The 14550-nt window shown below is 50.1% G+C and overlaps 1 protein-coding gene and 1 long non-coding RNA gene across 2 annotated transcripts in view; both read left to right on the top strand.

Annotated features, from left to right (window-relative positions):
- The first annotated feature begins 1356 nt into the window (after positions 1-1356).
- LOC123793040 (small ribosomal subunit protein uS3m-like) lies at positions 1357-3618 on the top strand. The gene is made up of 2 exons (XM_045798608.2): positions 1357-1564; positions 2834-3618. Exons 1-2 carry the CDS (start codon positions 1357-1359, stop codon positions 3115-3117), a joined length of 492 nt encoding a protein of 163 aa, XP_045654564.2. The 3' UTR covers positions 3118-3618.
- An 8365-nt stretch (positions 3619-11983) lies between these two features.
- LOC148107910 (uncharacterized) overlaps positions 11984-14550 on the top strand; it is a 28766-nt gene continuing 26199 nt past the window's right edge. The window contains exon 1 of the long non-coding RNA XR_015721385.1: positions 11984-12150. This is a non-coding gene — a long non-coding RNA (uncharacterized LOC148107910). The remainder of the gene's footprint in view (positions 12151-14550) is intronic.

Below are 14550 nucleotides of genomic sequence, written 5' to 3'. Positions count from 1 at the left end.
TTAGGGTTGGGGGTTAGAATTGGAGGTTAGGGTTAGGGTTAAGGTGAGAGCGAGGGGTTAGAGGTTAGGGGTTAGAGTAATAGTGAGGGTTAGGGGTGATCATGAGGTTTACGGGTGAGGGTTAGCGGTTACAGGTTACAGACTAGGATGAGGATTAGGGGTAGGGGTAGTTAATGTTAGTGTTAGGCTTGGGCATAGGGTTAGGATCCAGGAGCATGGAGGGTTCAATCTCTCGGTTGTGTGGAGACCTCCCTGGAGGTCTAAATTTTGGGCGTGGGTTAGGGTTAGGGTCAGGTTAAGGTTTTGTGTCAGGAGGGGGCTGCATGTGTCATTTGGCCTCAGTTTTCATTCAGTATCCTTTGCACTAGTCTCATTTGGTATTTCCAATGGTATAATTTCCTTATTGTGTCAGAGCCATGACTGGGTTAGGCTCCAGGAGCTGGAGCGTCCTATCTGCCAGCAGTTAGGATGTTGCCAGGAGGCCTGAGTTGAGGGCAATGGTTAGGGTGAGGGTTAGGGTTAGAGTTAGTGTTCAGGCAGGGGCTAATAGTGTGGGTTGGCTTAGGGTTTCATTCAGAATCATCCTGCTGTAGTCCCATCTGGTCTTCTGTTGGCACAATTTCTTCCTATGCTAATGGCTGCTTTTTCTGGAGTTGGTCAGGTGTCAAATCCCTTGTTTTTCAGACCTATGGTTTGGCCCTGGGTTGTGCCAGAGCCATGACTAGGGTTTGGGTTAGACCCCAGGAGTTGGAGGGCCCTATCTGCTGGCAGTGTGGAGACCTTCCCAGAGGGCTGAGTTGAGGGTGAGGGTTAGGGTGAGGGTCAAGCTTAGGGATTTTGTTCAGGGAGGGGTTGAATATGTGGGTTGACTTAGGTTTTCATTCAGAATCCTTCTACGGTAGCTCCATTCCTGTCTTTGAAATGGCACAATATCCTTCTATGTGCTTGGCTGAATATTCTGGTGTTGGTCTGGTGTCCCCAATCCTCTGTTTTTCAGAAGTAGGCTTTGGAACTGGTAGTGCCAGAGCCTTGACTAGAGTTAGGGTTAGGGCCTAGGAGCTTGGAGAGTCCTATCTGGCAGCAGTGTTGAGTCCTCCCCAGAGGGCTGATTAGATGGGGAGGGATAGGGCGAGGATCAGTCTTAGGGTCTGTGTTCAGGGGGGCACTGAATGTGTGGGTTAGGGTCCCAGTGCTGAGGACCGAGAGTGTAGGGACCCGGGGGCCCAGGGGCGGGGGACCTTAGGGTCTGAGGTTTGGGGGCAGGAACCCTGGACATGAGGCCTGGGGAACAGGGTGGGAGGGGATGGGGGTTGGAGAATCCAGGGTGGATGGGCCAGGATCATGGGCTGGGTATGGATGTCCCAGGGCAGAAGGTGCAGGGGCCAGGGGCGTGAGGGGACCTTGGCTTGGGTCGGTGGGCATGCAGAGTCACGGCCCCTTTCTGCTCCTAGAACTGGGCTCCTCGGAGTCAGAGTGGGCAAGGGGGACAAGTCAGTGACCTATGAGGAGGCTCACGGGCCACGCTACATTGCCCACCACAAGGGCCGGCTGTCTCTGCACACAGGTGAGGGGCTGCGGTGCAGGGGGCCCTGAAGATGAAGTTCTCAGCCATGGCTATCACACAAACACCAGATAAACACGTATGAGGGGCTTGATTCAACTGCGTATTCAAGGTTTTCATTCATGGATTTCATATTCGGGAATCACTGTGGGACGTGGGTGAGCAGCCATCCCCCACACCCTTCCCTGCAGAGGACACTGGCTTCTTGTTTCTGCTCAGATTGTAAAGGAGTGTTCTTTTCAAGATCCACTAGTGCCCCATGTTTACAGTTTTGTGCTTTTTGTCAGTGACTTCGCTGCCTTAAAATGGCCCTAATGCTGGAGTGTGAGGCACCAGAAGGGTGTGACGTACACTGGGGAGAAAGTGCGTGTTAGGTGAGCTTCCTTCAGGCACGAGGTACAGTGCTGCTGGCAGAGCTCAGCGCTCAGCGGCCATGTGTATCAAACAAGGGGTCTTTAAGCAGAAACACACATGAAACAGTTATATATTGATGTGTTGATCAAACTGTCTTAACCCAGGGCATGCAGAAACTTAACCCTGTGTTTCCCCTAGGAGCGAGGGGTGAGTGTCCCTCATTGTCCATGGTGACGTCATAGAGCATAACTACCGGGAACTAGTGAGAATCAGCTGTGTTTTGTTCAGTATGAGGCTTCTCAACCTCGGTGTTTTGAGATCCATCTGTCTAGAGACCTTAAAATACAGATTCCTGTCCCCCACCCTTTTCAGGTTCTGGTTCTAAGGTCTGGGGATGGGAGCGGAGGCTCTTCACGCACACTGTGCGAGCTGTGGGAGTTTCAGGATCCGGGGATCTGGGGATGGGAGCGGAGGCTCTGCTGTGGGAGTTTCAGCATCTACACTGAAGATCCACTGGTTGAGGCCACGGCCCTGGTCGGTGAGAAAGCTCGTGTCCCTAGTCTCAGAAGTAGCTGGTGGCCTCATCTCTCTGGGCCAAAGGATGGCCAGTGCTTCTATAAGTGGTCCAGAAAAAGTGGGAAAGGGCTAGACAGGAAAGGATCATCTGAGTTCTATGCCCTGCTAAGGCCCCAGTCTTCCCTTGTGTAAAACCAGGATAATTGAGAATACCTACTTCACAGGATTTGTTTGCGAATGTAATGAAATAATGTACTTTGAACTTCAAAGTGTTGTTCTTTTTATTCCACCTGTAGAAGAAGAGAGAAGCAGCCAGGGTGGGGGCGGAATTGAGTGCCCAGTGCTCTTGGATGTTACCTCTGGAGTTTCTGCTAAGTCTTCGAGGTGCCCTTCTCCTTTCAGGTAACCTGTACGGGGAGGACCATGCTGCAGAGCAAACGGTGGAGGATGTTTTCCTTCAAAAGTTCATGCTGGGCACCTTCCCAGTGTGTCTGTCCGACCCGCGGATCCTAAAGCGCCGGGCTCACCAGTTGGAGGTCTCTGCCCTGGTCCTGAGGCAGCTGCCTGCACACAAGTTCCACTTGCTGGTGGGCTACAGTGAGACTCTGCTGTCCCCCTGTTACAAACGTCCCGTCTGTCTGCACCTCCAGACTGTGCCCTCCAAGGTCGTGTATAAGTACACCTAAGACAGTTTTTTGCATCAGGCTCTAGCCTGGGAAGGACAGAAACGTGTGGGAAAGGAGTGAAGTAGAATGAGGAAATACATCCCCTCACTGTCTCACGAGGATTCCTTTTTTTTTTTTTAAAGATTTTATTTATTTATTTGACAGAGATAGAGACAGCCAGCGAGAGAAGGAACACAAGCAGGGGGAGCGGGAGAGGAAGAAGCAGGCTCATAGCGGAAGAGCCTAATGTGGGGCTCGATCCCATAACGCTGGGATCACGCCCTGAGCCGAAGGCAGGCGCTTAACCGCTGTGCCACCCAGGCGCCCCAAGAGGATTCCTTTTCAAAGCTGCTGTTGAGTAAATAGACCTTCCGTGCTGTCTTGCCCCTTGGTTTGTCTTTCCTCCTTAGAGAAGAGAACTAGAGTAGGGTTTCTTCGAGGGTGCTCCAAGGCTCCCAAAAGGCTGCCAGTTGTTTGAGCCTTGGGTAATAGCTCCAGTGCAATGAGTGTCTTGTCACCTTATCAGGAACTTTACCTGGAGTTCTTTGTTTTCTCTCAGAGTGGAAAAATCCGTTTTTGGTCATTATAAAATAATCAACATTAATTTTTAAAATTTGAAACAAATGGACATGTGTCAAGTCAACCATGAAAGACTCTTGTAATTCTTCCACGGAGAGAACTACTGTGAACAGTTTATTTCCAGATGTACTTTTTCCCTCCAGAAATACCTTAGGGGATACTCGTTGCTTATGAAACAAGCTTTCGATTGAGCACTACTCTGTGCCACAGATGTTCTGAGCGCTTGGAGCCCATCGGCGTACAGAACATTCTGTTCCAAGGGCGCTGCCTTGGTGACAGGTGCATGCCCGTGGAGTGGGCAGGGAGGGCTAGGCAGCACCGACGACTCCAAGAGGTGAGGGAGCTAGACCTCCAGCCCAGCGCGCGAGAGCGTTTCAGGAGGTGGTGCCTGCCCAAGCTGCACCTGGCGCTGGGGGGTGCAGCAGGGACGCTGACCAACCCCCCGCTGACACTGCTCTTGACCCTCACCTTGACCATGACCCTGCACACTTAACCCTGAGCCTCAGCCTCACACACCCTAATCCCATCCCTGACCTTGACTTGTTCCTTCATCCTGTAAAACCTTGCTCATTCAATGTTTATAGACCATTTTATAGATTAAAGTGTGACTTCGTTGAATTTTTAAAAAAACAAATTCTTTTAAACTGTTGAAAGTATAATTTGTTTTTAAAATTCTCGGAGTTGGTGTTAGGGAGAGCAGATGAAGGCCCAGGGGGTCCGGAAAAGGCTGTTACTATTGAATAACCTGGGAAACAAGTATGACTGATATTCCACTTATTTTCAGAAAGAATTTGTGTCAGTTAACAGGACCGAAGCCACACAAAATAGTGCAGTTCAGAGGAAAACAAAACAAGAATCAGAGAAAGAGCCACACCCAGGGGCAAAGAACACAGACCGCGGAGGCTGAGCTCGGGCTGATTTGCAGGCTGTAGATCGTCTGGAGCTAGAACGCCCCCAATGCCCCTGGGGTCGCGGGTCAGGCAGAGCGCATACGCTGATGCTGCACTGTAGTAACCAGTGACGAGTCTCCTGGTCACTTCCTCCACGAGACACCCCGAGCCCCGACTACTCCGGCCGGCTGCTCCGAACTCCCATTCCTCTTTCTTTCTTTTCTTTTTTTTTTTTTTTTAATGATTTTTTATTATATTTTGTTAGTCACCATACAGTACATCCCCGGTTTCCGATGTAAGGCTCGATGATTCATTAGTTGCGTATAACACCCAGTGCACCATGCAATACGTGCCCTCCTTACTACCCATCACCGGTCTATCCCATTCCCCCACCCCCTCCCCTCTGAAGCCCTCAGTTTGTTTCTCATACTCCATAGTCTCTCATGCTTCATTCCCCCTTCTGATTACCCCCCTTTCTTTATCCCTTTCTTCCCCTACCGATCATCCTAGTTCTTATGTTCCATAGATGAGAGAAATCATATGATAGTTGTCTTTCTCTGCTTGACTTATTTCACTTAGCATTATCTCCTCCAGTGCCATCCATGTTGCAGCAAATGTTGAGAAATCGTTCTTTCTGATAGCTGAGTAATATTCCATTGTATATATGGACCACATCTTCTTAATCCAGTCATCTGTTGAAGGGCATCTCGGCTCCTTCCACGATTTAGCTATTGTGGACAATGCTGCTATGAACATCGGGGTGCATATGGCCCTTCCCTTCACTACGTCTGTATCTTTGGGGTAAATACCCAGTAGTGCAATGGCTGGGTCATAGGGTAGCTCAATTTTTAACTTTTTAAGGGACCTCCACACTGTTTTCCAGAGTGGCTGTACCAACTTGCATTCCCACCAACAATGCAGGAGGGATCCCCTTTCTCCACATCCTCTCCAGCAATTGTTGTTTCTTGCTTTGTCAATTTTTGCCATTCTAACTGGCATAAGGTGGTATCTTAGTGTGGTTTTCATTTGAATTTCCCTGATGGCTAATGATTTTGAACATTTTTTCATGTGTCTATTAGCCATTTGTATGTCTTCATTGGAAAAGTGTCTGTTCATATCTTCTGCCCATTTTATGATTTGTTTGTTTCTCACGTATTGAGTTTGAGAAGTTCTTTGTAGATCTTGGATAACAGCCTTTTATCTGTAGCATCATTTGCAAATATATTCTCCCATTCCCCTTAGTTTTTTTGACTGTTTCCTTGGCCATGCAGAAGCTTTTAATCTTGATGAAGTCCCATAAGTTCATTTTATCTTTTGTTTCTCTTGCCTTTGGGGATGTGTCATGAAAAAGGTTGCTTTGGCCGATGTTGTAGAGGTTGCTGCCTATGTTCTCCTCTAGGATTTTGATGGATTCCTGTCTCACATCGAGGTCTTTCATCCATTTGGAGTTTATTTTTGTGTATGGTGTGAGATAGTGGTCAAGTTTCACTCTTTTGCATGTAGCTGTCCAATTTTCCAGCACCATTTATTGAAGAGACTGTCTTTTTTCCACTGACTGTTTTTTCCTGCTTTATCAAAGATTAGTTGCCCAAAGAGCCGAGGGTCCATTTCTGGGTTCTCTATTCTGTTCCATTGGTCTATGTGTCTGTTTTTGTGCCAGTACCATGCTGTCTTTGTGATCACAGCTTTGTAGTACAGCTCGAAATCCAGCATCATGATGCCCCCAGCTTTGTTTTTCCTTTTCAACAGTTCCTTGGCGATTCGGGGCGCATTCCTCTTTCTGAGCGCTGTTTGCGCTAATGTGTATTCACTGTTGTCCCCGTGAGCCACTCTCCAGATTGCATGTGGCAGAGGGTGTTTCAACCTGTCAAATTCAAGGGAGAGTAAGATAGAATAAGTTTGGTCCCTGGATCCCCTAACTCCTAAAAACCATCAAATAATTTATGAGCCGTATTCTAAATCAGAATATATCTTAACTAGATATTAGGGTTCGGGTCAAGTTGCATGCATTAATTAAAGCTTTTTGTATGTCAATCATACCTCTATAAAGTGTATTTTTAGAAAATAAAATGGGAGAGAATATAGTCACTCAAAGCACTGAGCACCTTACCTGTCTCAGTAAATATGTAAATAAACATAATTATTGTTTAGCCTTAGCTGAGGACCGGGAGCTTGTCCTATGGGTACTTGGCAGGTGGCCTCTGTGGCCAGCTGCCCATCTCCCTGATGCACCCACACCCAGCTCAGCACGTCCTCTGCTGTGCTCAAGGGCAGCCCACACGGAGGGACCAGGTCCAGCTGTGGCTCCCTCCTGTCAGGCATGGCTTGCTTCCGACAGGTAGAGAAGGTGGCCACTTGTGGACACATGACATTTTCTTTTGGTTACTTGCTATCTGCCTCCCCTTTCTGTCACCGTGGTCCTTAACCTTCAGCTCCTGTGAGAACCTGGGTTTTCAGGGTTCTGATGACATGTCAAAGTGTGCAGATCTGTGTTGCCTTTGTTCCCTGTCCTTGGGTCCGGAGATAAAGGTGAGAAAAGTCATCATACTGTGAAAGCAACAAAAATACATACTAAGTGTGCTCAGCCCTCGGTAGCTCAGACTTGAAGGAAATGGGAAACTGCATACCTCATGTCACACACACCCAGCTTTAGGGACTCATATAAGCATGTACAATGAAAGCGTACTGAAGGAAATCTCGTCACTGACCTTTTGCCTTGCAGCAGACAGTTTGGCGTGAAAGTGCCTAAGAAAACGTGTTTTTTAGAGTGTAAATGTAAAGTATGTCTCGTGGGTAGGATCCGTTTCTTCTCAGTGAAGGTGAGATGAGCAGATTCCAGCCGTACTTCCTTCACCACCATCAGGGGTGTGTGTGGGGAACCCCAGAGGGCTGGCCAGCTCGGAGGGACTTACAGCCTTTGGTCTCTCACTGCAAGGATGGTAGGCGTCCCTGGTGGTCTGGGTCTGGCCAGGCCTGAGGTGAGTGGGGCAGAGGGTGGGAGGTTGGTGACACAGTTTTGCCCAGAGCTGTCATGGCGGATGGTGGTACAGGGGGAACAGAGGGCCAGAGCAGACCTGGGTGATCCCAAGGTGCTGGCTGAAGTCTTGGGCCAGGACAGCAGTTGCTTTTTCCTGGTGCCTGTTCAACTCTTCAGTGACACCGCCCTCTCTGGCCTTGTCATTTCCAGTCTGGCCAATGCGCGGTCACACTGACACATGTAACCACACAAAGATATAACTGTGACCATCCTCCTGGAGCGTTCCCGGTCCCCCTGCCCCTTGCTCTGCCGACCCTGCATACCCTCAGTCCTCCTGAGCACCCCCTGTAGTGACACAGCTGTGACCATCCTCCTGGAACATTCCTGGTCCCCCTGCCCCCTGCTCTGCCGACCCTGCACACCCCCAGTCCTCCTGAGCACCCCCTGTAGTGGCATTTTCACACCATGCTGTCATTCGTTGTCTCTCGGTCTGTCCTTTCTGCTGGGAGTACTCGCAGCTGCCTGGCTGGATGACAGGTAGATGAATGGTTTTGGGATCTTTTGTCCTGGAACAGCAGGCATCCTTCAAAACCCTGATGGGCAGGGTGAGTCTCTGTCCCTCTGTGTGCCCCCAGCCTCGGTGGAGCATGGTGCCCAGGACAAGGGATTTGAGAGTCCTCCCACATGAAGTTTGTTCTGTGAAGGTGGATTCCTTCTGATATCATTACGTAACCACATAACGTGGCCGTTACTGTGAGACAGAAAGCCTGCTACTGTATTGTATTCTACTTGCATACCGTGGCTAGCAAACAGTGAACACGTGCTCACACTCACACGCTCACACTCACACCTCCGTCTCTGACCATCACTACCATGTAAACTACAGCGAATTCCCACTGTGCTGCAGACATGTAGATGTGCCGTTAAAGGTATAAACAGAGGGGGATGGATATGGAGGTCTGGCTAAAATGATGGAAGTCCTTGCCTATGGGCTTAAAGAAATGAGATTTAACCCAGAAGGCTCTACGTTCTATTCAAAGGAGTGACGTGATAATATCATCTTTAGAACAGGGATCGGCACAGAGTTTTCTGTAACGTCTTCTGTAAAGATTTTCTGTTAGGTGTTGCAATCCATGTGGTCTCTCGGACAACGACTCCACTCTCGCACTGTGGCTCGAAAGCAGCCACAGACCGCACATAACTAATGTGTGTGGCTGTGTTCCAGCCACGCTTTGTTTACAGAATACAGGGGGAGGTCACCTTTGGTCCATGGGTGGTAGTTGCCCACACCCCAGATTTGCAACCTGATGGACGATGGGTGAGAGGGCTCTTGTTTTCAAATGGCAGAGTGGGCATACACCGGGAGGTCCCTGCCTGACCCCGGCCCCTAAATTTGAAAGGAAAAAAGGATGATAGCGAGATTGGCCAACAAGTAACACCCCAGAAATTCCCCTGCATTTATCTGTATTTCTCGAGCTTGCCACGAGATGTTCGTCTGTGTTGAATTACGTGTAGGTATTGTTTTGCTGAATATGTCCCCATTGCCTGGTGGGTATATCTTCCGGGTTATATACCTCACAGACGGTCACCTCGTTCAGGCCCAGACCGTGAGGACATTTATGGATCTTGTGAGTCAGTGGAGGACTTAGTAAGTGTGGGCTTCAGGTTGAGTTTGATTCAGCCCTCAGCAATGTTTTCGAGCACCTGGCTTCCTGGGCCCTCTGGGTCGCGGGCACTGGCCATGCCTCGGATGCTTCTGCAGTCGTGATGGAGAAGCCCCTGGCCTGGGTGGTCCACGGGAAGCTTTACTCTGCAGGTCAAGACCCGAGTTTCCTGCCACCTCATTGGCTGGGACCAGGTCACATGCCCATGGATGAGCCAATCGCTGGAGCCAGGGAGTGGGACCGCGGAGACTGGCACGGGTTGTTAAGTCCTGTGTTGTAATGACTTCTCTAATTGCCGTGGTGGCAATGTCTTCTGAGATGCATTTGTTGATAAAACGAGTATTAATTTCTGGTAGTGAGTGAGTCCAAGGTGCTGGCTTAGTACCTAGCACCTCAGTCCCGGCACCTTGGTACTACTGTACTAATCTGCAGAGACAGTGGCTGAGAATGAGCAAAGTTGATGGAAACGGGTCTGGAATGCACAAGGTAAGGGTGTGTGTGTGTGTGTGTGTGTGTGTGTGTGTGTGTGTGTGTGTGTTGGGGGGCTGGGGTTATGGGGATTGAGGATAATAGCTCTGACCAATCTATATCTCTAATTTACCTAGGTTCAAGAAGCTGCGAGGAATCCGTGGTGGTTCACATCAATAATTTTGCAGATGAAGAATATGCCTTTTGCATGGAGTATGGCAAGACTTGTTCCAAGTATTTTCTAGTTGGTACAGACGTCGGGGAGAGCGGCACCCTCCATCTGCTGGGATAGGCGTGAGAGGCTGAGTGCTCTCAAGAAGGTGTCTGGCTTTCACAGGACTCACTGTGAGTCTGCACACAGGACTGACGAGGACAGTTAAAGGTTTGTTCTGAGGATGGAGTATTGGAAGAATGTGGTGCACCTCGTAATCCTGGGAAGAGGACAGATCTGGAGTCCACTGTGGGCTTGCTTCGTGAGAGCGGTGGTGATCTGCAGCATCCAGCTAACGAGATGTCTGTCCTTTATTAAGTCGTGGTTTCTGTGACTTTGTCCTAACGGCTGGGCTTTCCAAGGAGTAGGATTTTTTTTACATCGCTGTAATATTTGGTCCCCCAAGAGTGGGCAAGTCCCGTTCTGCTGCTGAGAAGTGTGTCTCTAGCGGTTGGAGTGTGTATTACAGGCCTACAGGTAAATGGTGGGGTGGTTACAGTGGTCAGCAGGCTGTTGTTCTTGATGATTTTTATGGGTGAATTCCGTATGATGAGATGTTAGATCTTATTAATAGGTATCCTCATTAAGTGCCCATAAAGAGTGTCTTTCTGAGTTTAATAATAGATATATTTTTATCACTACTAATAGCCCTCCTTGTACTTGGTAATCCAATGAGCAGTGCATTACAATGTTGCCTGCATTTTATCCGTGTATTGATGAGAATTTGGGTATGGAAAATGTTGGGAATGCTTCCACAAATGTACACTGGCACATCCAAATAATTATTAGTAAAATTTTATTTTTGACAACAAAATAGGAAGTATCCTCCTGTGATTCTTAGTTTAAGCCAGGGGAGGGGGCCATCTTTTGGTACTGGTAATGAGTCCATAGTCCTTCCTAGGGAACATTATCAGATTCTACTGGGAACTTGGTCTTGGTTATTGTGGAAGAATCAGGAGTGGACAAATTATTTGTCTCCTGTTTCATTTTCCATGAACATTTCCACAATATTTGGTTTCACACCTCTACTATTGTGAAATCATCCCAAATTTGGCACCGGCTGGCCCTTCTCTGCCAACAGTATGTTTGAGCCAAGAAAAATGCAGCTTCTGGGTGACTGGGAGACTCTAGGATCAGAATGCTGTCAATAGGCAGTTTCTGTGATCCGAGATTCTGAACCACCTCTTGACACCCAGACTAAATAGATTTCAGATTTATAAACTTCAGATAGAAATTTTGTGTCCATGATGACAGCCAAAGAATATATGTAATCCCTAAACCTAACCCTAACTCCTAAATTTAACCCTAAAACTTAACGTGACCCTAAACCCCAAACTGGAGCCCTGAATACCAAACTTGAAATTGAACCCCACAACCGAACTCTGAACCCAAACCCTGAGTCCAAGCCCTGAACCCTGGACCCAAACCCTAGCCAGAACCCAAATTTCAAATTTGACCCTGAACTTTAACCCCTATGCCCTAAGTCTTAAATCCTAAACCCCAAATCATAAGCCCAAGCCCTAAACTCTAACTCTAACCATTACCCTCACCCTGGTTCTAAACCCAAACCCTGATCTAGAACTCTGACCCAAACCTGAACCCGAGCCCAAACCCAAACCCTTAACCACACTTTGTTTATGCATTCACCATTGACATTTGCATGATTTCTACCTTTTGATTATTGTGAACATCGTTAGGGTTGGGGGTTAGGGTTAGGGTCTTGGATTGGGGTCAGGGCCAGGCTTGAGATCAAGTTCAGGTCAGAGTGTGGGTCTGCATCAGGGTCAGGACCAGGGTCATGTTCAGTGCCACTGTTTGGGTCAGGGACTATTGTCATTCCATATTGTTTCCAATTAACTGTTCCTTAACTATTTTTGGAGAAGTTGGGGGATATTGGGCTCCATTATGCTTGAATTTCCAAAATTAAATGGACTCAGCTGGACCCAGGGAGGGAGCAGGTGCTTCCACTGAACGGTGAGCTCACCTAGTCCTGCACTGCCTCCACCACCTGCAGAGGGCGCAGGACCCCAGGTCCCACCCAGCAGCCGGGCATGCGCAGACCTGTGACGGGAGCCTGGCTTCCCCCGGACCCGCTGTGGAGGGCGTGGGGCAGCGTCCACACTGACAGGAGTCCGGCCTCCTCAGGACCCGCTGTGGAGGATGTGGGGCCGCGTACACACAGACAGGACCCGCAGTGGAGGACGTGTTTCCGCGTCCACACCCATAGGACCCGGGTCTCCTCAGGACCCGCCGCGGGAGGAGAAGGTGAGGAGAAGCCGTCTGAGCGGGGACTGCCGAGGGCTCCGTGCTCACAGGAGCCCGCGGAGGCAGGGCGCGCAGTGTAGACGGTGGGGTTTCCGTGGCTTCGTGTGCGGTGCCGTGGGGTCCCTGGCGGGCTGTGTGTGGGCTGTGGGGTCTCCCCTCTCTGGGCTCGGATCTGCTGGGCTGGTCCGCGGGTCCGTGTTTACGCGCACACGGATCCGGTTCCGGGGGCTCCGCAGGCAGTCTGCAGTCTGGGAGCCTCCGGCCGCCCACCCGCTGCTAGTGCTCCCCGGGCCTCGGCCCCGCAGGGTGCTCCCCGCGTCCACACCCGGTCCGGGCTGTCGGTTCCGTGTCTGGAGGTTCGGTAGCGACGGCGCGCGCTCTGCAGACAGACGGCTGTGGGGAGAGCAGGTGTTCTCACGGCGTCGGTCTTTCCGTCCCCGCGTGTCTCCCCCGACATCTGTCGTCGGTGTCTCAGGGGTGTCCGAGGGCAGGGCCGTCCGTCTCCCTCGACGTCTGTCGTCGGTGTCTCGGGGGTGTCCGTGGGCAGGGCTGTCCGTCTCCCCCGACATCTGTCGTCGGTGTCTCGGGGGTGTCCGTGGACAGGGCTGTCCGTCTCCCCCGACATCTGTCGTCGGTGTCTCAGGGGTGTCCGTGGGCAGGGCTGTCCGTCTCCCTCGACGTCTGTCGTCGGTGTCTGTCGGGTGTCCGAGGGCAGGGCTGTCCGTCTTCCCCGACATCTGTCGTCGGTGTCTCAGGGGTGTCCGTGGACAGGGCTGTCCGTCTCCCTCGACGTCTGTCGTCGGTGTCTCGGGGGTGTCCGAGGACAGGGCTGTGTCCTGTTCGGTATTTCACGGAGGAGGAGGAGGAAGTTGGGAGGGTTGTTCTGAAGGAAAGTCCCCTGGAGAAAAGCGGGGTTCGGGGTGATGGGGGGTTCTCACCCGCTGAGCTGCAGGGGTGGTGATTTCTGGAATGAGGTGAAACCTGCGTCTTCCCCTTTGGGGCCTGTGACTGATGAGTCTCTGCTGTGGGGGGTTCTAATGTGGGGTCTGTAATTGATAGTTGTTTCTGTAACTGATACTGAATGGTCGGCTCCCCCGCCCAGTGTCCCTTCTTGGCGACCCCAGTCCACTTGACTGAGCCTTCCCTTCATGCATTTTCACAGTTCTAACCAGTTTTTGGTGGAGTGTTGTGGAAATTCCAGATCCCGCTGCTTCTCCTGTACCCAAAACACAGGGGCCGCCGATGTCATCCTTCCACAAGTCTCTTGCTAACGTGTGGCCTCCTACCCTGGCGAGTGGCCTCTCCGCGGTGGGTGAACTTGGTCTGGGAGGACGTGGCCTCTATCAGGAAGCTTGATGTGGTCTCTGCTCCTGTGACCTGGTGCTGACCTGGTTGTTTGTAAGAGTACTTGACTCTGCGGTGATTTCAAGGTGCAGTGAACCTGTCACAGCAGAACAAATACGCTTTATCTCCACACTCAGACTCCCCAGCTGTCGTTTCTTTACCACATTTGCCACTTCACACGGGATACTTCAGTGCGTTTTACCCCGAACAGGGACAGGCTCCCGCGGAAACACCACGTAGCCCTGAACGAGGAAATCACCGCGGTTTCCATATTATAATCCAGACCACAGGTCCACTTGAACTGTCGCCACCTGCCCCACTGTCTGAAATGTCCTGCTCCATTCGGATCCAGTTTTCTTCTTCTGCAACTGCTCCCGAGACTTTCCCGTATTTGCACAACCCTGATGGATTTAAGGAGCACAGATGGCTCCAATCTGGGTGGCCTGTCTGGATGGCTTATGTTGCTTGGGCTGTTTTCAGTGTCCGTCCACGTGGCGACATGCATCAGTCCTTCATTTTTTCACTGTGACTAAACATAGTAACATTTACCACTTAAAACATTTCAGGTTCACAGTTCTCTGGCCTTAGGTGAGTTCACACGGTGGTACATCATTCTCTAGAACTTTTTCTTTCTCCCCGAGGGAGACTGTATGCATGAAACACCAACTCCCCATTCCCCTTTCCCCTCGGCCCTGCAGCCACATTCAGCTTTCTGTCTCTAGACACCTCATACAGGTGGAATCACACAGTATCTACCCTTCTGTGAAAGCCAGCATCTGTCCTTGTTCCTGATTTCAGAGTAGAGCTGTCAATCTTCAGACTTGAGCATGGTGCTTGCCATAGATTTATTGAAAAAGATTACCCCTTATTCCTGCTTTCAGGAGTGTTTATATCAGCAACAGACATTGGATTTTGGTTAGAACCTTTTCTGTATCAATTAATATGACCACATGTTTTTATTTAAAAATTTATTGCGGAGTATAACATTGCTTGTTTTCCGTATATTGAACAACCTTTGAGATGTTTGTGAAGAGACACTTACGATGTACAATATAT

Source organism: Ursus americanus, chromosome 23 (assembly GCF_024610735.1).
Source record: "Ursus americanus isolate L20-20 chromosome 23, mUrsAme1.1.p, whole genome shotgun sequence".
NCBI classification, from domain to species: Eukaryota; Metazoa; Chordata; class Mammalia; order Carnivora; family Ursidae; genus Ursus; species Ursus americanus.
This window is presented reverse-complemented; position numbering and strand designations above follow the sequence as displayed.

Excerpts from the sequence above, each read along its gene's own strand:
- LOC123793040 (XM_045798608.2), top strand. The coding sequence starts at position 1,357 with ATGTCCCAGGGCAGAAGGTGCAGGGGCCAGGGGCGTGAGGGGACCTTG. Across the intron at positions 1,565-2,833 it reads CCGGCTGTCTCTGCACACAG|GTAACCTGTACGGGGAGGAC; the intron begins GTGAGGGGCTGC and ends TTCTCCTTTCAG.